The 24,335-nt window shown below is 43.3% G+C and overlaps 1 protein-coding gene across 3 annotated transcripts in view; it reads right to left on the bottom strand.

Annotated features, from left to right (window-relative positions):
- SPAG6 (sperm associated antigen 6) overlaps positions 1 to 24,335 on the bottom strand; it is a 68,863-nt gene that overhangs the window by 19,418 nt on the left and 25,110 nt on the right. The window contains exons 4-8 of one of the 3 annotated variants that reach the window (XM_060248379.1): positions 16,596 to 16,779; positions 12,636 to 12,841; positions 11,254 to 11,427; positions 6,446 to 6,598; positions 1,813 to 2,004 (exon numbers count right to left, since the gene is read on the bottom strand). In XM_060248379.1, coding sequence (XP_060104362.1) covers positions 1,813 to 2,004; positions 6,446 to 6,598; positions 11,254 to 11,427; positions 12,636 to 12,841; positions 16,596 to 16,779 — 909 coding nt within the window. The remainder of the gene's footprint in view (positions 1 to 1,812; positions 2,005 to 6,445; positions 6,599 to 11,253; positions 11,428 to 12,635; positions 12,842 to 16,595; positions 16,780 to 24,335) is intronic. The other 2 variants (XM_060248380.1, XM_060248381.1) reach the window with 2 other exon arrangements.

Below are 24,335 nucleotides of genomic sequence, written 5' to 3' on the forward strand. Positions count from 1 at the left end.
GCATAACAAAGCATTAAAGCAACATATAAATACGTTCAAGTGGGTAGCCGTGTTGGTCTAAAGCAGCAGAACAAAGTTTGAGTCCAGTGGCACCTTTAAGACCAACCAAATTTTATTCTGGATGTAAGTTTCCGTGTGCACGCAGACTTTTTCAGTGCATCTGATGAATTATACATGCACATGAAAACTTATACCCAGAATAAAATTTTATTGCTCTTAAATGTGCCACTGGGCTCAAACTTTGTCTAAAAGTGATATAAAAAAGAAAAAAATTCTTAAAGTGCAGAGCAATAGTTATGGAAGTCACTTCAACAACATTTTAAAAATACAATCATGAAGGAGAGGTTTTTCCTATTCAAACTTGGTGTGTGTGTGTGTGTGCATGCGTGTGTTAGGGTTGCTAGGCCATATCTGGCAACCAGCATGAGCTTTGGGGGTAGGGACATGGGGGGCGTGGCATTATATGCACTGCACTGTCACTCCTGGGGAACACCATAAAGTTTTAATATGGAGTTTCCAGCGATTCATAGAGCTGCCCTACCTCACTTCCCCCCACTTCCCCCCACTGTCCCAAAGTGACGTTGTGGTGCATGCAACACTAACATGTTGTTTAAAAAATTTTCTCCCACCATCTGTCAGAGTGGTGGCAGGCAACAAGGGACACTGATGGGAAGCCACTCAACATAGCAGGAGGCCTGGTATCCCCATCACATGCTGAGAGATCACCTTCCTCTCCGTGATATGCACCTACTGAGTGAAGAATGGAGAGGAAGACTGAGAGGGATACAGGAGAAATGCAGGAGTTTGCCATTACAGCCTACTGTGCCACCTTCACAGAAGAGGGGCAAGGAAGAAGTCAGAGCTTGAAAGATGACCACAGGGATCCTTCCATGGGCAGGTCCTGTGCTTGTACTGGAAAGATCCAAATCCACATGCTCTGTTTCAAAATTTACCAATGTTAATGCTTCTGACCACTGCTGCCTCCATCCATCCATATATAAGCAAACCCCAAGGCCTACTTGTTTCAGAAATTATTCAAACAGCTGCTGCTCACAGAGCGCACAAGGCTCAATGCATGGGCCAGGCCTAAAGGTACCACCCTTCGAAATGGAGCCTAGTGTTTTCTCAGAATTACAACTGGTCTCCAGGCTACTGACATCACTTCCTCTGGAAGAAATGGCAGCTTTGCAGGGTGGACAGTATGGTGTCATGTACCAACTGAGAGCTAGTTTGGTATAGTGGTTAGCAGCAGCGGACTCTAATCTGGGAGAACCAAGTTTGATTCCCCACTCCTTCACATGCAGCCTGCTGGGTGATGTTGGGTCAATCACAGTTCTCTCAGAGCTGGTCTCTTAAGAGCAGTTCTCCCACTTAGCCCCACCTACCTCACAGGGTGCCTGTTGTGGGGAAGGGAAGGAGATTTTAAGCCACTCTGAGACTCTGAGTGAAGGGCAGGGTACAAATCCAATCTCCTCTTCTTCTTTCCCTCCCCCAAGTCTGCCCTCTCCAGGCACCATCCTGAAATCTCCAGGTATTACCCAACCCAGAATGGGCACCCCTAGCAAGGCCTTCATGCGTGACTTACTTTGAATGTCACTGGATGGCCGATTGGGGCAAGAGGTGTAGGGGTGGGAGGAGCTGGCCTTGCTTTACTGTCCTGCTGTCCTCTCCAACTGAACCACTAAAGGGTGCAATTAAAAATGGCTAATTTGGGCAACAGTCAGGCATCATTGGCTTCCGCACATGCAAATGTTTGGAGCAAGAGGTTGCTACAAAAAGGGAGCAGAAAGGACACTTAACAAATGTGCTTACCTTGACTTGAAGATCTTCTGAACTTTCACTTGCCATATACAGGGAAAGGAACACAGGCAAGACGTTGGCTACCGCCACTGCACGGGCATGTTCTGGGGTGTGTCTCCCAATCTGTCCCAAGGACCAAGCAGCTGCTGCCTTAATATGATCTTCTGGCTCTTCAGACAAGCACACAGCCAGCTGTGGCACCCCCTGCAGGATTCATCAAAAGATGTCATGCAGTCACAATCTAGATCGGAATCACAGAAACTTGGTAGAGTTGGCAAAAAGGAGGAGAAAAATTAAAAGCTTCTCCCTTGACTCAAAGGACCCAAACAGAAGTCAAGTTGCACCTTTAAGACCAACTTAGTTTTATTCAGAACATAAGCTTGAGTTCTGAATAAAACTAAGTTAGTCTTAAAGGTGCAACTTGACTCCTATTTTGTTCTACTACTTCAGACCAACACGGCTGCCTACTTGGATCTATCAAAGGACCCAAGACAGATCCCCCTTTACACAGCGACTGTCTGCAAATGGATTTTGCTCTCCTTACACAGTAAAGATCTAGTTGCACCTCTAAGACCAACTTAGTTTTATTCAGAACGAAAGCTTGAAAGCTGACGTTCTGAGCAAAACTAAGTTGGTCTTAAAGGAGCAAATTGACTCCTATTTTATTCTACTACTTCAGACCAACACGGCTGACTATTTGGATCTATCAAAGAACCCAAGATAGCTCCCTTGAACAAGGTTGTTCCTAAACACAGTGAATTCATGGGTCAGAAGAGTATTAAACCTTTGTCTTTTTCTGACATAAGGGCAGTCAGAGCTGGCATGTTGACTGCCTCGAGGGACTCAGAGAGCAGATACCACAATTTGGGCCACAAAAGAAAGTAAAGCTGGCAGGGTTTTTCCCCCCAGAAATGTCAAAGTTTCAGGTTTCTCTCCCAGTTTTACTGGAAAACAGCCAAACACTCCAGGTTTTACATAGCGACTGTCTGCAAATGGATTTTGCAATCCTTACACAGTAAAAATCTAGTTGCAAAGCGCGTTATTTAGTGTGTGTGAAGGCACCCTCCGACTGTGTTTCTTCCCTGCTTTTCTATTAGACCTGCAGGGCTTCCATGCAAGCCAGCCCAACTGAAAACGAATGGACTGGGTGCAGCCGCAGGGCTTGGAGGCAGGGGAAAGCTTCTTCTCCCACCCACCCCCCTTTCTCCTTTCTTTCCCAGCAGGCATCTTTCATATATTTAGAGTCTTTCCCCCCCTCTCTCGTTCACTGCACACAATAAATTTAAACGCGACTTAACAAGTTATTATTCATGCAGGCACTGACCCTAACGGATGAATATTGGAACTTTCATCAGTCAGACTGGCTTTTAGTCCTGACAATTTTATAATTAGAATACTTTGCAAAAAAAAAAAATCAATACATTCTAGTATTCACCAAGAACCATTGCATTTTTTTTTTTCAAAAAAGGAAAGTAGAGAGACAGAGAATACCATCAATACATATATTTCACATACATGGCAATGAAATATTAGATTTCTCTCTGCCGCATCAGGCTATCTCATAGAACCGATTTCAGCCTGAAAAACCCCAGACACAAAAGCTTGCTTAGCAGTCTACCTATTTGGAATGTAGGAAAACCAAAATATGTTTTGTCTTTTCAGAAAAGACTGTTCCATTCCTAGGGTTCATGCACATTCCATGGGATCCCATAACTGCAAGGCTAACAACTGCAATATAAATGCAAAGGTTTTCTTTGTTGTTACTGGGCTGTTGTTGTTTTTACAGATGTATAATCCTTTTTTTTTTTTTGCCTTAAATCATAGCGCAGTGGGGGAGAAACAGCCACACCAACGTAACAAAAGAAGGCCTATTTTATAAGTTTTTGTTTTAAAGACAATTAAAGCTAGACATCAAATATTTATTCTAAGAAGCCATTTGCCAGCTTCCTTTCTGCTATTTGTAAAAAGGCAACTCAATTAGCATCTCATGAAAATGCAAAACTCTGCTAGCAAACTAATCCATAACCTTTTAAAAAAACAACACAACTCCAAGACGACTACACATCACACTCCAGACACAAAGAACAGGCATATAACTCAGGTTGCAGAGTGCAATTTAATATAATCATTGGGGGGGGGGGGTTGTTCTTGGAAAGAAACATTTTTAAGGAACAATTTCCTTTGATATCTTCGTTTGCCTCAAAACAATCCTGGGTAGGCGATCAACTATTATTTCTGTGTTATTTTTAAGGACAGAAATAATGGTGGCGGCTTAATAAATAAAACCAGCCATAATGTCCATGGGAGAGACTTGAACATGTGTTCCCCTATGCCTTTGGAAATCACAGGTAATGAGAAATGCATGCCTTTGGTCAGATTGCATCTAAAACAGTTTTCCTGTGGTGCTGAATACAGAAATTATTGGAATAACCACTTCCTTCAACAAGATACATTTTTATATAGAGATAATTTTTAGAGAAGTATTATGTGAAATGTATTACAAGTGTACATTAAAATAATAACTAAGAAAAACCTAACCTGAGCAGATCCATTTTGTAAATACAGTTATTACAACACATCTGAACATGCAACTTAACTAAATTCAGTAATAATGATTGAAGGTTGTTAAAAATTTGTATTGTCTGCTCCATGCCATCTATTCCATGAGGTATGAGGCATCAGGAAGGGAAGAGGAACTGAGGGCCCAACTGCACCTTACAGGGAAAACATAATCTATAGTTAGGTTAGGCCTCGTGTCAGCAGAAAATGTAAGTAACAGACAGGTACGTTGACCAACCAACAATGTTCTTTCAGATAACAGATTTTCTGTCTATATTTCCACCAACCACTGATTTGTTGGGGAGTGCTATGTGGAGCTGATATAACCCTGAAGCATGGCAAACCCCACCTGTGCTGAGTAGCTTTCTCCCTAAGAATGCATTTTCTGTTGTTCCACTGCTTGCTACTGCATTTCAGTTGCCAAGCTATAGTGTGCATATGAGAGAGAATAGCAGCAGAGTCCTAAGAAGAGTTCCATCCTAGGCAGAACAAAGTCTGACACCGTTTTCACACACAGCTTACCACGTGGTCACGTTCCTATTCTCTCCGCAGCATCTGTCAGATTTCCCATTATCTGCGCCGGAGTTACAGGAAGTGCCACAGCTTTTGCGTAGCAAACGTAAACTGGGTTTTAGCAGTTTACGTTTGCTACGCAAAGCCGCGGCACTTCCTGTAACTTCGGCGCAGATAATGGGAAATCCGACGGACGCTGCGGAGAGAACAGGAATGTGACACCGTGGTAAGCTGTGTGCGAAAACGGTCTGAGTCTTTGTTGGGCTTAAAAGTGCCACTGGACTCAAACTTTGTCCTGCTGGTTCAGACCAACATGGCTAACCACCTGAATCTACCCTAGGCAGTTGACTTCAGTTGACTTACGGTAGATGAGTGTAGCTCTGCACCATATGTTTTCCTGTTCAGAGAGTCAAGGGTTCTTGCTTTCTTCAGTTAGTCAGTGGGGTGTACTGGTTAGAGTGTTGGATGTGGATCTGGGAGAATCAGTTTAAAATTCCCTCTCCACCATGAATGCTTGCTGGGTGTCTTTGGGCAGTCACATGAACTTAGCCTAACCTATCTAATTCACAGGGTTGATTTGAAAAAAAAAAAAAGGAGAGAGCTACATAAACCACATTGTGTCCCCATTATGGAGAAAAGCAAGGTATAAATGAACTAAATGGAATAAAATAAATAGCTTGTCCTTCCACTTGCCTTCTGAGGTTGCCGAATGCCTCCCTGGACCCACTCTCAAGACAATCATTTTCCCTGCTTCTGTGTTGTCACTCGTTAGTCTGAAACGCAGCAGGGATGATCCCTGGCGTGAGGGTGGCTATCATGAGAATTCTTCACTCAGATTAGTTGAAAGAAATCTATTAGAGCTGCAGGTAGGCTTGCTGTACCTTTATTCATCGCCAAAATAGGAATGTTTTCTTTTATCTGTCTGAAATCTGATATGAAGGATCTCATCCCATAAGTGAAGGGTACAATACCTGAAATTTTACTCCAGTTTGGTGGGGAACAGAAACAGAAATGTATTTCCCGATGAAATCAATTGGAATGAATTAAGAGTAGAATAAAGATTCTTAACAACAATGAAAACAAAATCCCTACTAAAATAAACACCTTGCGCATAGCTTGTGGGTGATCCGAAATTAAACTTGTTGGAGTCAGAGCCACTGAAACAAACAAGGCTGATAACTAAGCAAATGTGTTTAGGTGTCACAATAGCAGCAGAATTTTGCTAGCAGCAGGGATTATATATATTTAGGCAGATATTTGCAACACTCTCCTGCTGATCAGGTCATTCAATGATCAGGTCATCCAAAATGTTTAGATAAGCAAGCAACCTGCAGTGCTTTCCCCTCTGGGGTTACAGTAACAGAGGGTGCATGAAGCCACTGTGGTGAATTCAAACAATAATAAGAAGGAACCTAGTGTCACATAAAAGCTGTTTTGAAAACCAATCTGGCCTCCTCAGTCTTTGGTGTGCCTCACTAGTCAGATGAACATTTAATTCCAGTGCCTCTGCCTCTGCCTTGCACAGTCACACACACTGACACAGTCTTCTCAAATTGTGCTTGCAAGTGCTAACCTTGGAGATTATCACCGCCATGGCCAGGTTCTCTGAATGGGCTGCCACGTAGCCCAGCATCATGATTCCAGGGAGCCGGACATTCCCTTTGCAGCTGCCAACGCAATCGATCACAGCAGCGACTCCCCCAGCATTCACTATCAGTTGCGAAAGCTGAAAGAAGATAAAGCAGAGAGGTCAAAGATGCTACCATTTCAAGCACCTGTCCAAACTGTACAGTCAAGTAGTCTTTTTACCAAATCCCTTCAGTCCTACAAGGCTGCAGGGTCAATCCATTTTTATAGATACGACTGAAGCTCCTAAGAGTTAATCCATTATCCCATAACATGCTTACAAATGAACACAAATTAGCAAAGCATAACACGGTGCTATCAGGGTGGATGCTTCCCCTGTTCTACCACAAAGTTCATTTATTTATTGAAATTTTTACATCACAACATTCCTTTTGGCTCAGGCCTGAAGATTTCCTCTAATCTGAGGAGCCTTCCTCCCAACTGAGTGGCTCTTCCACGATACAGCCCCTAAAGCTGGAGGAAGGCTACTTGGGGGATAGCTGGATCCAAGTCACTGTCTTCCACTGGATGTGCTGGTATGAACTCATTTTGCCCCAAGGATACCTTAGAGTGCTCTTTTAAGAGCATGCTGCTCTGAAAGCATGGTTGCTGAGCACTGGGTGTCAAGGTCCATGCAAGAACAGAGTCTTGTGCCTACATACATACAACCTCAGAGAGGCCTATGTTGATCTATCCTCCCTATATAGAAGTGAACAGGCAAGCCAACAAATGAAGAACATACATGGGCTGTGGAGTGGGGTGTAAAGCATTGCCATTTATTTAAAGCATTCATATCTCGCCTTATCCCCTTCGACTCGAGGTGTTTCAAAAAGCAACAAGCAGTTGCAAATCCACAAAGTCAGTCAGAGCATTCCATCAGCAAGGATCGAAACAGCTTCTGGACAAGACATGCAGCTATCCGTATTAAATGCATAAGACACATCTAATCCAGAGCTAGGCATCCTTAAACTGATTTAAGTGAGCTTAAGCCCACCTAACCCTCTGTTGACTGTGCCCACACAGCATGTGTCTGTTCACACAGTGAGTGGCCACAGACGCACTGAGAACTATAGACTGCAGCTTCTGTAGAAGAAGTAGGCTTCTAGAGAATCTCAGCCTTTATATTTTTAGATGGGCAGCTATGTTAATCGGTCTGTGGTAGTAGAAAACGGCAAGAGTTCAGTGGCACCTTAAAGACTAACAAAATTTGTGGCAGGGTAGGAGCTCCAGTGAGCCACTGCTCACTTCTTCAGTCTCACGAAAGCTCATACCCTGCCAGGGTTGCCAGCTCTGCACTGGGAAATATCTAGATATTTTGGGGAAAGGCTGAGGAGGGTGGAGTTTTGGGAGGTCAAGGACCTCTGTGAGGTACAATGCCATAGAGCCCACCTTCCAAAGCAGCCATTTTTCTTCATGTGAATTGATCTGTTGCCTGGAGAGCAGCTATAATCCCAGAAGACCTCCAGCCCCCACCTGGAGGTTGGCAACCACACCTACCACAAATTTTGTTCCATCTCTAAGGTGCTACTGGAGTCTTGCTCTCTTCTACTTCATATTTTTGGTATTGAGTTTCTAGTTCTCACAGAGCGATGTTTGAAAATTATATGGCCTAAGTCTTCCTTGAAATTGCAATTGAGGTTAGCAAGGCTTCTGGGGTCAGACTTCAGAGGATATCCTAAGCACTGCTCTACCTTCTAAGTCCACTTATTTACCGTAGATAGACTTAGAAGGGTATAACTCCACTGAGGATGGCGCCGAGAGTTCACTAAGCCTGCTCAAAAATCCTACTCCTCCCCCAGTGCTTCAGCCTATGCTCCACCTCCTCTTTACTTCCAAAGTTTTTTTTCTAAACTGTATTTCTCCCTAGATTACAATTTCCTCTCTATTTTTGCCCCCCCCCCAAATCCACCGAGGGAGGGATGAATTTATCAATGGATTCAAAGTTGTACTTTGTTGAGCACAACATTTGATGTGGTGAAGCTCTGAAGAATACAGCATCATCACAAACAGAATACCCAATTTTAGTTGTCAATTTCATATTCTAGACTTCCTCCAAGGAATGCAATGTGGCATTGCTGGGGGCTATTTCTTTTTTTATTTTTATTTTTACAACAGCCACCTTGCTGGCCTTAGGAAGGCAGACAAACGGGGTATAAATTTTGTGAAATAAATAAACCTTGTGAATTGATCAGATAGTCACTGTAACTCTAAAAGTCACCTTCTTGACTAACTTTGGACCTGAACCCAGTTTTTTTGTGTTCAATATCCTATCCATGGCCATGAGTTCACTGAAGAAGGCTAAGAAAAATAAGCTTGACTCCTATGTAGCGTAGTTAATACTGAGTTATAAATATCGCACACTTTCTTCCTCTCTCACACAGTCTTCCTGTGACTCTTAAAGTTGTGCCCCTGTGGGTCAGAGGCACAATTCATGCAGGCCAAAGGGGAAACAGCTGCAGTGAGAGGCAAGAATTGGTGCAAATCTCCATCCTCCTCTCCCGCAAACAAAAATGCCTTCCACAAGCAGAAATGGAAGTTAGAATCAAAGTCACCATCTAATGTGGTAGAAAGTGCCGTCAAGTCTCAGCTAACTTATGGTGACCCTGTGGGGTTTCCAAGGCAAGAGACATTCTGAGGTGGTTTGCCATTTCCTGCTGCCACCTAGTGACCCTGGACTTTCTTGGTGGTCTCCCATCCAAATACTAATCAGGGCACATCCTGCTAGGCTGACAAGATTGTGCTAGCCTGGGTCATCCAGGTCATACATACCTACAAATGTTTATGCATAAAATTAGGGTTTGAAATTGTGTTTGGAAGGTTACTGGAAACCACCAGAGGAATCTGGGCAACTGAGATAACGTGCACCTAATAACCTATATCCCTAGTGGATGTGGGCTAGAAAGATCTACAACTAGAATCTTCAAAAGCAGCACACTGCTGTTGTTTCTGGTGACTATGGTTCACCAACCAGAAATTGGTTGCTATCAAAAACTGAATTGCTATAGACCTGCATGTATTTACTCAAAAGCTGAAATCCTTCAAAATCCATGGGGCAAGCCAAAACAACATGGTGTGCAGAGCCACATTCATAATATAGTTCACAAATATTCCCAGTCCAAGATTCAGTTTGCCCTATAGCTCCTCTGCTCTATCACTTTGAATGAGCAAACCCATCTCCTCTTGATATGAGGACTTCTGTTTGTTCAAACAAACTACCAAAAATGACATCTGGTGCAGCATATTTAGCAGTGTTAACTGAAGTCTCTTCACCTCCAATGCCAATTCAGGGTCCCACATACTGTGGGTCAATTTCATTTTTCAATAGGCCAGTGACACCTCAGAAAGGAGCAGAAACCAGAGCGAGCTAACATTGGTGCAGTTTCAAAGCTTCCACTGGAAAGCGGCAGTAGCGACAGGATTTGCTTCATGATCAAATCCTACATCTAATCAGAGAAGAGATGCGAGGAGAAAGAAATCCTCAACCAAAGCGCAAGAGCAGATCCTCTCCACACAGACGGCTGCTGCCTGCAATTCAAGGAGCCCCTCCCCCACTCCTCCTCGCCTTCAGATGCATGAGCTTTTAGACGCAGAGCAAGGACTCCCGTGGAGACTGGGCTCGATGGCACAAAGGAAGTTTTGACTATGGCAAGGATTCCCCAAATCCTTCCTCCTCCTCCTCCCCCCCATGCATAGCAGCACCAGAGCTCCAAAAAGGGCACATGCCTCATGATATGGGGTGAGAAGATTCCCAAACATCCCAGAGCACCTGAACTAATTAGAATACTGGACTTCTGTGTGGGGTTCGGGGACTTAAATTAATAAATACTGTCAAAAAGGAGACCCTTGCATTCACATGTGTTTGAAACTCAAAAGAAAAGTTCTCCCACCACCTGCATTTCTTTTAATGCATCATTACATTTGGAGGGGCTTACCTTAGGCTTTTTTTTACAAGCACTAATTTTACATCTCATTTGGGGGGGGGGGGGACTTGGAGCTATTGTAGGGAACAGAGGTTCCACAAATCTGCCAAAACAGAGAAAGAACCAGTATGCAAAATGTCCTGAGCTTTGACACATGGGATGTGCATACATTTAAAAAGATGGTGGGAGACAGATATGTACTGTATAAATTCACTTTCATTTAATTCAGTGTGAGGGGATAAATCTAATATTTGTTTGTTTGTTCTACCAGTCTCCATGTTCCACATACGGAGCATCACTCCACTATGTGGTTTAGAGAGACATGTGGTTTAGAGAGATATTTTCCATCAGTTCCTGACAGAACTACGATAAAGCATTCAAAAAGAGGCCACTATCATCCTCTTACTAGGGAAACATGTTCAAAAAAGGATTTCATGCTGATTTAACATTCTGAGGAGTCCATGAAGCCACAATTCAGCACACTGTTCGATACAAATAAGCATGTTGACTTCAGTGGGCTTAATTGTGCGCAATGTGTGTTTTGTTGCAGCTTAAAATTTTTGTCACTTCATAACTGCCTTCCAGCCACTGGCCACTACCTCTGGTAGAACAAACGACAGGAAAAGTGGATTTTGCCCATTTCTTTCTTTCCGATTTGTATTCCAAGCACATCCAATAACAGCAACAAATATTTTCCCCCCTCCATTGTAACAGTGGATATTCCACAGAGGTTTTTGCCTTGCCTAATGAAAGAATAATGCTGGGGATTTTTAAAAAAATATTTAAGTATAAACACTAATAACGTGACCTTGTATTTGCATTCTCAAGGTTTTACCTCAGGCGTATGCCTCGCTATCTCTCTAATTAGAGTTGCTGCATTTTTCTTGACGTATTCATCGGAGTCCTTCAGGCATGTGAGCACAACAGGGAAAATTTCTGCTTCCACCACCATTTCTGCCAGATCCACAGAGTGCTTTGCTATCTGGCTGAGAGCTGAGAGCACCTGACGCTGTGGTAAATAGGAACCAACCAATTGTTTAATAAATGGCTTATTGGGCAAACATTTTATGCACACCCACACTCATACAGAGGGTCATTCAGAGCAATCAAGGCAAGGAGAAAAACTTCCCTTCTGACTGGAAAGGTACCAAAACCACCCAGAATGGCTATAAAATTCACAGTCTAGCCACGTTCTAATTTAACATCAGAAAAAAATTCCTCATTTTTACTGATCAACATTTGTCTTCATTTTCCTCCATGAAAGCAGTTAAAAAGGGAAAATGCATTTACATGAAGGAAATCTCGTTAGTTTAATTGTAATGAGCTCTGAGTAAATGTAATTTTGAATCAAAGACGAAAAATATGCAGTTATAATCATAAACATTCAAAACTGAAGCTATGCAAGTTATTGCTGCTTTTTAAAGCAACTAACTATGAAGCAATTGTTCATTTCTTTCTGCACAAATCCCACAGATCAGTAGTTGCCATTACAATTTTCATATTTGGAAAATATATATTAACATACTGCTGTTTTAATTAAATGGTAAAAACTACATTATAAGGAACACAGTAGTTTTCGTAATTTTATGTAGTGTTGCATTATTGGAAAGCAGTAGGGTTGACTACTTTAGATACTCCAATTTCTTGTCCTATGACTCTCTGTAGGGGAAAATCTATGAAATACGAGTGGATATCACACACACATTAGAAACTTTGCAGCCAGATCCAAAGCTGACTAACTAAACACTATGTTCCCTTCCACTGAAATCACCAGACCAACTTCCAAATAAATGTGTTTAGGAATGCAGTACAGCCACTTACAAAATACCAAAAAATGTAATTACTCTTTTCAACAGTGCCTAGATGACGCACACCAAATGTAAGAAAACAATTCTAGGTAGCATTCAAAAACAAAGACTACTGTACCTCAGACTTGCTCCCCATTCCTGAAACCTGCCCATGCAACATTTGGTCTGGGAAATCAAAGAATCCCAGCACTTCCAAGGTTTGTTTTGTTCATTCTTTTCTCACCAATATAAAGTCACACTCTAAGCAGCTCAATCTCCCTTTTGTTTCCAGTAGTTCAGCTAGCAATTTATACTTGGGGGGAGGGAGGTAAGACCCCCCATTGAGATTGATGCATTTCTATATCCAATCACAAATTGAAGCCTGGTCCTGTTTCTTGGGGGGGGGGGGTGGAGAGAGTTTCAAAAGTACCTTCAGTTTGGCATCGGGGTTGAGGATCATCTGAGCCAAGTGAGCAATGGCCCCTGCATCCACCACAGTCTGCGCCAGCTCCGGAGAATGTTTTGAAATATCACTGAGCGCCGAAGCAGCAATCCTTCTCAGGGCGATCTCCGGCTCTTGGATACAGAGCACTAAAAGAGGGATGGCTCCCGCATCCACCACTGCCTGTGACAGTTCTGTGGGTTGGAGGAAAGTAATTAAGCGAGTCTGGGTGACTGACCCTGGTGCGAGCCATTTGTCACCCTGACAGATCCAGAGGGAAGGGGGAAGGGGGGGAGTGGACTTCAGTGGCTTGACATCTGCATTTCAAATCAGCTCTCCTGGTTTCATAAAACCATGTGGACCAATCCTCGGCTGAAAAGAACACAGGTCAATAGCTGGACCCTCATTTACATGTACTCATTTGAGGTAGATTAGGCTGAAAAGGGTTTGTTACCCTGTGTGTGCCTGCGAGCCAGGGTGTGTTTAAAAAGAGTAAGCAGATGTCAGCTGCTTAAGGCCTGACTGTTGTGCGGTGATCAATAGGCAAGCAGTTTGTTGTGGGGTTTTTGCACAGCTAACAAAGAAAAGCTAAAATGCTAAAATGCAGACCCCCTTCCCCACACACACACTCCACAATGGAATTTGATCCCACTTACATGACAAGCAGAAAAGAGCAGGCTTAAAATACAGTAAGGCATCGTTTTTGGGGGGGGAACCCCAACATGCTCCTGTTTGACCATCCAAATACCTTTTTCAAAGTAGGGAAGTCACCAAGCATCCTCTCTCCCTCCACTCAATCAGGGCCACAAACAGCTGCCTTTAAGCCCCCACAGCCGATTGCTTAACCTGAGAACCCACAATTAACTGATACAGTCAGTGGGCTGTTATTGCAGAAAATTCATTACTCTCCCTCCACATATTTGTCATTAGCTTCAGGGGTGAAGTAGAAAATTACGGGGATAGCAAAGGCAAAGGATTACAGCAAGGGCTGTTTTGGAGATGATGAAAAATGAATCCCAAACCCCATTAATTTCAAATAGGCTATTATCAGTTCTTAAATAAGGTTTTGTTCGGACTTCTCCTTGTTATGCACATAGCCTCTTATCTTTAGCATTTAACCTGCCCTGCACTGCCATGGCAACAAATAGCTGCTGTAATTCAAGGACTCAACTTTGATTTTGCATTTTCAGTCCATCAATCAAACCCCGCAGCAGAACTTTTCTTAATCAGGTTCTTAGAACCACTGATTCTGTACAGTTTCTCAACTGATGAGCTGTGCTTATGATGCAATTATAGATTACTTAATCTAAAATGTACTAAGTGTTTTGTACTCCCCTTGGTGCCAAAATAACTGTTTGGACTAAATTTGCTTTCAGTGGACCATGCAGGACACTCCAGTCTCTAAATCCTCCAGTATCTTCCTACTGTACTTAGAACACATATTGTTTTACCATGTCATCCTGCTCCTACATTTTATTCATAATATTCAATGGTGTAATCATGACAGCAAATGCATGTACTGAGATAACTAGGCATTTTTCATAAAACTGAATATAGGTATCAGGAAAGTACTTTTCCCCATTTTAAAAATATCTCGGTGCAATAGATGCATCCATCCTTTTATTCACTTCATTTATACTCTGCCTTTCTCACTCCCCTGTGGAAACCCAAAACAGCTTACTATATCCTCCTTTCCTCCATTGTGCTCTCACAACAACTGTGTGCAGTAGGTGAGGCTCAGAGTGTATGACTGGCCCAAGGTCAGCCAGTGAGCTTCAGCTGCCCCATGGGGATTCAAACCTGGATCTTCCAGATCCTACTCTAACACTCTAACCGCTATACTACATTGCCTCTCAATATATATTTGCAATGTGATCTTAGAATAAGGAATGGCACTGAGATAGTATAAAATTCTAGCACATTTTCTTTTTTAAAAAAATCTTTGAAATGACTTGTAGAACAAGAACAGGAAGCAAAGAAAGATCTTTAGGATTAGAACTATACCAAATTCCTTTAAAAAAAAAAAGACACCCCCCCACACACATAATAACAACAATACAAAGGCAAATCTTTAAAAGTGAGCATGAACAGACAGACCACTTTTAAATGCACAGTCTTCCTGTTTTTATTCACTAGTTTCAAAATCTGCCTTCCCCATTCTCTTGGTCTCCATCTGGATCATGGATATAGGGAAAGAGAAGGCAAAGAGCTTTTTCACCCCGTAGGTGTTTTTTATAAAAAGCAATGTCTTCTTAGAGGAAGGAATAATAAGTGCCATGTATACACACAAAACTTGGTATATGTTGAAAAAAATCCCTCAGATTTGAGAAAGTGAACAAAAGGCACTAGGGACTTTAAATCCTGCTTCTTAAGATTAATTCTGTAACACAGAAAGGGCTTGTATTAATCGTACCTTTAGTTATAAACCAGCTGGGTACAGGAGAAATCTGACATTTTATTAAATGTAACCAACAGGAATTAAGCAAAATCTCAAAATCAGAGGCAATCTGAGACAGAACTTTAGCAGCAAAGAGTAGCAACCAAGGATGACAAGATGAAATAAAAGAGAAAGAGGGGAATCGGTGTGGTGTGTTGTTATTATGCAGATACTGAATTCAGCCTCTGTTAGGGAAACTTTCAACATCTTAAACTTCCATTTTGCCAAAGAAATCAGCATTAGGTCAGGAGGTGAGGAATTACAGACTAAGCCAGTCTATATGGATACTGAAACCACTTAACACCCATTGTGAAGGTCTTTCTTTGAACTCCAAGGTGTGCTTTCCTCCCTACTGGGCTGCCAACAGCACTGATTGAGTTTATCTGACTGCAGTTAGCTTTCCCCAGGAAAAAAAAAAACAACACACTCCCTCCCTCAAGAAACATACCGTATGTCTCAATCAATCTATTTGTCTTTAAGGTGAGGCAAGATTCCTTTTTGTTTTGTTAAGAGTTAACCTTCTGGGCAATTCTATGCTGTCTGAAGTGTCTCAGTTTCAACGATATTAGGTTGGAATAACTGTACATAAAATTGCACGATAACAAGGCAAGCCCCCTTTGGAAATGTCCCCCGTTTTGTTACCTCAAATGGAATCTGTTGTAATAGTTCACCTCCATTAAAGGTTGTCATTCCTATGAGAGGGAGGATTCCCCAATTGGCCATGTGGTTGGTTCTGCATGCTGTGTATGGCCGTTTCCATGGACACAGCTTCTCTGTGTGTCTGCATTGACTACTGCTTCATGAAGAGAGCAGAAATGCTGCTCTCTAGAAGCATGTTTTGGTAATTTATGAAGTCTTTCTAACAAGTATTTTATCCTGTCTTCTTGACTTCGCTGTCTGGTGAACAAGATGGAAACCCATTTCTTTTTTAAAATGTTCAGATACACTTGAATTTTTTTTTTATTTTTTTCCTTTAAAAAAAAATCACCTTTGCTTTAGTAATTCACTGTTTTGCTTCTACCCTATTTGGATGCTAGGAAATGCATAGAAAAACCTCCAGCCACCTGGAAAACAGATTACTTCTGATAATAAAGAGAAGAGTTTGAAACAAGCAGCCAGGGTTGTATTGGCTCTTATTCCAGGGCTGCCACTAAATACATGATAAAATGTTAGCAGCGTTATTGTTACCTAGGGTTCCTAGTCTCGCACCAGGGCTGGGTTTCCCCCAATTTCAGGGCCCCCAACCGCCCGCCACAGAACTAGCCAGTGGAGGGAGCCCTGCCCCTGAAGAGTACCAGTGTGCCATGATGTGTTCAGCACAATGACATCACCCAGAAGTGATGCTATTAAGCCAGGCATAGAGATTTTTCCAAAGTGCTACAGCATCTGCCCTGCAATGTGCCCAGTGTGATGATGTCACTTCCGGGTGATGTCATCATGCCGGGTGCACTTTTCATGCATGAAGAGGATTCCCCACCAGGAGCCAGGTAAGACCTGGCAACCCTATTTACCTGCATTGTGTCTGGCTATATAGCCAAGAGCCCAGGATGCAGCTTCCTTTACTCCAGGATCAAAATCCTCCAAGCAGATCACCAGTGTGTCTAATGCTCCGCAATCAACTATTGCTTGGGCTAGTTGAGGCGAATGTTTCCCAACTGCTCTCAAGACAAATGCAGCGGCCTTCTTGTAGAAACGCTGCAGGAATACGGAGGGGGAGAAAGAAAGAGAATAAACTGCAGTTATCCAAAGCTTGTTCATAACTTTAAGTGTAAAGTTACCTGCTGTAGATGTGCACTTCATGCATCTGATGAAGTGACCTCTGGCTCATGAAAGTGCAGGCTGGAATAAATATTGTTCAGTCTTTAAAGTGCTGCTGGATTTCTGTTTACTTGTATTTGAGGTGGAAGGGTACAACTCAGAAATACATTAATATCTTGATTATATTATAAAACTTAAGTGATTAATAGAATGATTGAGAACACTTTGTTGCCTCATTATAGTCCCACTTGAAGCAACTGACAATTAAAATAATTTTATGAATATAAAAACAAGCTCCTAGTGATTCATTTTGATTACATTTGGGGGTAATGTTCTACCAGCCCAGGAGACAGGGGCCCATTATGTGTAATTTTAGAACTTCCCTTCATTCTAGGGTTGTCTCTGTTGGAAAATACCTGGAGACTTTTTTTGTATGCTGAAAATTACGATAACAGTGAAGTATGGAGTAATAATAACATGCTAGTGGTGTTTTCTCTGAAATGTAAGGATATAAATATGGGTATATAGCTTTAAGAACAGTTGAAATTGAACTTTTTAGTGATCCTAGGAGAATGGGAACGGTGAGAGCCGGCAGCAGAGTTTAGAGCATGCATTGATCTGTGTCTGAAACAAAGTTACTGTGGGTGACTGTGTATTGTATCTCTGTTTAGATGTGATGTTCGTTATATGTTGTATGAGTGTATATTCTAATGGTTTTACATTATGACAGATCTAGAAAACGACGAGAAAAAAGGCTGACGAAGTGTGAGACAAGTGAAACCGTGAGGACTCCTTTCTATATGGTTCCTCCTTATTCTCTCCATTACGGCATCACAAGCGAAACTTTTAAGGACTCCACCCTATAACACTCATTTATGGACTTTGTTTAGGCTGTGTTCTATGTAGAAATTTCAAAGTGCATGAATTGAGGGAGTACAAATACATTATAGTTCCTTTGTCTTATTTTGTCTAATATTTGCACTAAATCAAATGCATGTACACACACTGGGAGTGTGAATATCTTTATTGCTGACCGGTGATTTTTGTAAATATTCCATTTTTTCCAGGGGAGCTGATCTCTGCAAGCTGGAGATCAGTTGTAAAAGCAGGAGATTTCCAGGCCCCACCTAGAGGCTGGCAATCCTGCTTCCTCCTTCCACTTGACTGCAATGCCCTCTGTTGCACAGTGTTGTCCTCCCACCACTAGGCACTTTTTTCTCTTTAAAGATTTTGTGGCTTGCAATGCACAGAAAGTACACAGCCCTGGAAGACCTCTTCTGCAATGGAGGACTGTGCTGCACAAAGGAAAGCACAGTATAGGATCCAAGACACCATAAAGTAAAATCCTGCAGATTTGAGATTAAAGTCACACTGACAAAGGATTGACTCATGGTTTCTAATGAAAAAAGTACACTCAAGAAATGTCCTGGGTTTAACTCTTCTGAGGAGGCCAAATCTACAGATGACACCAAAATGCTCTTAGAAAGTCCCTCCCCAAACCCTGCCTCTCTCCAGGCTGGATGGTGGGGGGGGGGGGGGGAGGGTAGGGTTGCCAGATGCAAGCTGGAAAATTCCTGTAGATTTGGGGATGGAGCCAGGAGAGAACGGGGACCTCTGTGGTGACAATGCTGTAGAGTCCGCCCTCCAAAACTTCCATTTTCTCCAGGGGAACTGATCTCATCTGGAGATGAGCTGTAATTCCAGGGGATCCTTAGGTCCCACCTGGAGGCTGGCATTCCTACCTAGGCTCCACCTCCAAATCTACAGGAATTTCCCTACCAAGAAGAACTGTCAACCCTGCAAAAACTGCAGGCAACCCTAATTGGCTTATCTTTTCCCTCTAATGCCACCAGGCCAGGGCTGGCTCACCCACTAGGCAAATTAAGGGGTTGCTTAGGGTACCAGGAAGAGGGGACGCCAAACTGGGTTCCTCCAGTGCCCACGACAACCTCCTAGTTTGCCTGCCCCCCCCCACCCCCCACCACCCACCTTCCCTTCCTCCCTGCTACAATGCAGCTGGCGAGTGGCACTGCACTGAGGTTGGGTCCTACCGGCTTCAATGTGGCCAGCAAACCATCTAACACTTTGAAGCCCACATGGGAGAAGGTTTCACTCCCCCTCACTTCCGGTTGCAGGAAGGAGGGGGAAGAAGCCTTCTCCTGCGCAGACTTCAAAGCGTTAGATGGTGCACAGGCCGCATCGAAGTCAGTAGGGCCCAGCTTCAGCGCAGCACGGCTCAGCGTGCCTCTGAGGAGGAGGAGGGGGGTGATGCAGTGCAGCTGTATTGCAGCACCAGGGAGGGAGGGAAGGCAGGCAGCGGCAGGGCCGCAGCAGGGGGATAGCAGAGCCTCGTGCACGGAGGGACAGCAGAGCATGGCACGCGTTGCAGTGCTGCGAGGGCCAGGGGAGCAGCAAACAGGAAGCCTACCTAGGGCGCTATGTGCCATCGGGCCAGCGCTGCACCAGGCCCAAACCAAAGTTTGGACAGTATCTGGAACACAAAGGCCCTGAGGAAAAACTTAAACAAGGCACCAGGCCTTTGAGTGGAAGTGAAGTTGTTCCAAGGCCACAGTCAACTAGCCTGCCTTGAACCAAGGAAGGGAATGCAGCATACCACCTGGGGGGATCCCTTGTCAAAGATTTCTTTAAAGTAATTGGCGGGGGGGGGGGGGGAGGTTTGCTAGAATGGTTCAAGTTTGAACCTGGTCCCATTTTAAAATCTCAATACTCACCTTGCCACGGTCACAAGTTTCATCTTGATTGCTTGAACATTTTTTTTAATATTTGATTACTTGACCATTAGTCAATCTTTTTGATTGCGTATTTTATGTTGCAAGGAACTTGCCCTGAGCAAGTTTATATCCCGCCCTGAGCCTGCCTCGGTGGGGAGGGCGGGATATAAATACGAAAAATAAATAAATAAATAAAATATTTTCCACTCCAGATTCGCATTGGAGCTAATGTAATTTCTGGGTTTTGTGTGCAGGGACAAAAAGGATTTCAAAACACGGTGACATCAAAGGGTGCCAAAAAGCTGTAGTGGAGCATTGGAAAGAGTCATCCAGCGGTACTACAGGTACATGACAACAAGGCACAGTTCACTCTCAGATAGGTATACTGAAATAAAATATTAGCAGTGTGCTAGCAAATGCTGGTGCAATTAAATATGAAAAATAGAGAGAAAACAACAAAAACTATTATTTGACTGTGACAGTCGTGATTTGCAGTGAATCTGGTGAACTATCAGGTGTATGCCCTGCTTTATCATAACCAGCCTTATGGTCCACCTTCACTAATAGATTATGGATGGAAATTTGTTGATTGTAAATATGCCTGCCAAGCCACTCAAGAAACCTTTGATGCCACCCTTGCACATGGGAGTTCTACAGTATGATGCACTAATCTGAATCCTGATTAAGAATTTCCTGTGATCACTGCTTCTGATATGCAGTCTGATTATGACTGAGAATTACGCTCGGACTGATCAGTAGGGAATGTTTATTTATTTATTTACTTCTTGATATCCTTCCTTTCTCCCCAATTGGGAATTAAAACAGTTTATATCATTCTCTTTTTCTCACTTTTATCCTCACAACAGTCCTGTAAGGTATGTCTCGCTGAGAGTGGGTGGCTGGCTTTATATCACCCAGCAAGCTTCCATGGCAGAGTGGGGATTTGAGCTGGATGTCCCAGATCCTTACCCAACAATTTAACCATTACGCCATGCAGGCTCTCCCATGTACCATGATATGGTTTATTTTCACTCAGTGTGCTTATGCATTAAATTTCATATCAGAAGCCAAAGTTCTCATATCTTCATATAAAATTATAAAAATGCCCCCAGAATACAGATTAAAAAATCCATAGGTTGGCCTATGTACCAATAGGAGGGGGTTTCCCTCTAAACCCATGTCTGCAGAAAAACACCCAAAAGGTTTTTTCCCTCTTTTAAAAACCCAAACTAGAAAGGGATATTTGCAACTTTTTAAAATGCTTTGAGATCTCATGTGATCATAGTAACCATTACAATGAGGCATTTTTAAAAACAGAAGAATTGGCTGGGGGGAGGAGAGAAAGTGATGACAGAAAATTTTGGGGAAGGAAGAGGACCCAGCAATTGCAGGAAAATTGGGGTAGGGAGCAAGACAACAGTGGGGCAGTAAAGGTGGTGATGGGGGACACAGGAGGCAGCAGTCTAGAGAGAAAGTGGGGACCAGCAGGAGAGGCTTGGAAGAGAACATCCATATGATGTGTTTTCTGCTCCGAGCCTCCCTCCCCCGACTGTGTGGAACTGAAAGTATGTCCAGCACCCTTTCCTCTCCAAGCCCCTCCCCTATTCAGCCAGCTGGTGGTAGCAGAGGACTTGGAGCTAAAAGTGCATCTACAATCAGCTGGCCAGCAGGGGGAGCACCTTGGCCCTTAAAAGTCTTCTGGGCCTAAGCTACCACTGGCCAGTTAACTGAGGAAGGGTTGGAGCTGGAAGTCCCTGCTGCATGTTTCAATTGAAAGCCCACCCCCCACCCCAATTGTCTAGCTGGACCCATAACCTCTTCCCTGGGGGAAGAAGCAGGGTCTGAGGGGCTGAAATTTCTCTCCGACTTCTCATGAGTCCCCCTCTTATATAAGCATATTATTTATATATTTGTTACAAGACAGTTGTATTGATGTTCAGATATTTTAAAATAACTGTCATTTTAAAGAGAATGTGTCTTCTAGATGTATATTTCTCCTGCATGAACAATCTAATGTACATAAAGAAAAGCTGCTACCAACCAAAGCATTTTAACTAGGTACAAAGCAAGGCAAAACCAGCATTTATTTGGGCAGCCATCTTGAATTTTTCAGTCATATTACAGTTAGGTTTTGTTTGTTTTGGTTTGTTAAACCAGTTTGATAACATCCCAGCTAATGTTCCTGGCACCAATTACTCCCAATTACATGTCACTCAACTATTATTAGAGAATTTTCACAGCCACCTTGGATTCTTGTGAAGGTTACCTCAGTCAAGTTTTTTCAGCACACTTTTCTCAACATGCAAAACATGCTGAAACTACAGACAAACCTACTTATGGAATTCCTACTTATTCTTTCTCTGTTTTTCCTATGTCTCTGTGGGGTATTTACATTACACACACATGCAAACAGACAGCAATCAAACAAACTCCATAGTGAGAGCCCTGTTACTATGTTAAACCAGCAGCTTGGTCCTCTGTGTAGCGCAGGAGTTCACAGGTCCTTCTCCTCTACCATGCATCTGAAAACAGTGATGTGAGCCTTCCCCCATATTTTATTTTTTGGTGGAAGGCGAAAATCCACATGGAAGTCTGTGTCACTAGGTGAAGGAGAGAGATGCACTTCTAGTATCATCACTCAAGAGGATCACACCACTGGGGAATGCTTAAAATTGTCAGTCACAGATGGGTTCCCTTTGACACTCTTTAATTATTCTGCAGCACTGAAAACCATAGTGATGCCATGTGGATTTCTTCTGCCATCACAGTGCATGCATGCAGATGAGGCGTGGCAGTTGTGAAGATAGAACCCACCCCAGCAATGGTGAAACCAGGGTATAGTAGATATTCTAGATTTAAAAACTAATCACACAAGGTGTGATTTGGGGTATCTGAAACAATTATGTCTCAGCAGGACAATGTTAAATGGTCGGTATGAGAGCTGGCTGTGCACTAATCCAGAAACTGATGTAGCAGTTATTCATAATGTAAGCAAGGATTCAAAGATGGAGAAGCAGACCTCAAAATAGGTTGGAAAGAGGCTTTGGTTTTGAAACCGAAAAACTGCAAGAAGTCATCAATGGCAGAACATCAATAACGTTATAAAGACTGAGTATATAATCATGTGTGTTTTTTTAAATTGCCTACTCAAAGAACAACAATTTAAGATCACTGGCACTATTACTAGCAAGTAGTTGACTGTGCATTGGAGCATGCAACATTATTACTTTCAGATAATTAGGCTTGAAGCAGGGGGCCATATTCTGAAGGATTTTTAATATCATTGGTTGAAATCTGTTGGGAGGGTCCTCTATGCAGTTCCCATTCATTTCACTGGTGCCTGTGCAGCCAAATTCCCAAAGGACTGTATCACTTATTGTTATTCAAAATGAGTGATTTCTGAAATAATGCACACTACAAATAGTCGCAGACACAGAGGCTGATACAATTGTGTCAACGTGATTTACATGTGCAGAGCCAGCTCTGGGGTGACTTAACATTTAACAGAAAGTAAGTTAACCTAGTTTAATTGTGGTGATAACTCCAGAAGAGCTGCTGGCACTATCCTGCATTTTATGTGGCAGGCACATAGAAAGATCTGCTCCAAATAGGAGCAGGTGAGGTCAGAAGTGAAGTCTATACAGTCTATTCTTTTTATTAATTTAGCAGTCTTCTCAACCTTGGTTTCTGCCTTCATTATTATTCATCCAAGTAGCAAGTGGGGGGGAGGGGTGGGCTCCCTCTTGGGTATCCTGCCCCCCCAGGGAAAGTGTATGCGCAATACATAGCCTCTCCTTTCCCGGTGTAGTGAACGCCGCGAGGTCACTGTCCGGCTATGTCTGGCAGATGGTCACTGCAATGGCCTCTCCTGCATTACTGCATCCGTGGCAACACCTTCCCGTTGGTCCCCCCCCTCCATTTCTCACAGAGTTTGCCACGTCATGGTGCGACCAAATGTCCGGCGGTATAACCGGATGGGCAGGCTGGGCTCACCAACCTCGCCAGCCAAGAGAAGGAAAACTCTAACATCAAACCCGGGCAGATAGAGTTCGTTAATGTAACACCTACCACCTGGAAGACTCGCTGCCGGCGTCCCGGCTTACTGGGCCATGGCAGATGACCCCAAGGTGAAAGGGTGGAGCCAGTACCACGCACACTGTGCTTCACCTAAAAATTCCTCTGCGCAGGCCTGAAGGGCATATCCACATCCACAACCCACAACACACCAAGTCCTGCAGCGATGAGCAAGGGGCGAAACGGCAGGTGGAAGATGCCACTGGAAGCCGCAGTCCCGATCCTGCATGTAGGCGGTTCAGGGTATTGGTCGCCTGATGCTGACCCGGAGACGAAAGCATTTTTCGGCAGCACCCTGAACGACCAAGCAGCCTTATCTAGAGACAGCACTGCTTGCTCCGCACGGAGAGGGGCCTAGAAAAGGTGGCCTAAACAAAGCTCGTCTCCCCCACCCCAGCTGGCTAGCCGTGGTCAACGGGCATCCTTACTTGCGGTCAAAAAATAACAACAAAGAAAAGGCATGCACCTGCCTCACAAAGTGTGCAAAGACTAAAGCTTGCGTGTTGGAACATCAGAACCATGCTTGACACAGTAGACAGTGGTCGCCCTGAACGACGCTCTGCTCTAGTTGCCCACGAACTTCTCAGGTTGAATATTGACATAGCAGCTCTCAGTGAGGTCCGTTTCCCTGAGGAAGATAATCTTCAAGAACACGGTGCTGGCTATACCCTCTACTGGTCGGGTAAG

Source organism: Heteronotia binoei, chromosome 10 (genome assembly GCF_032191835.1).
Source record: "Heteronotia binoei isolate CCM8104 ecotype False Entrance Well chromosome 10, APGP_CSIRO_Hbin_v1, whole genome shotgun sequence".
NCBI classification, from domain to species: Eukaryota; Metazoa; Chordata; class Lepidosauria; order Squamata; family Gekkonidae; genus Heteronotia; species Heteronotia binoei.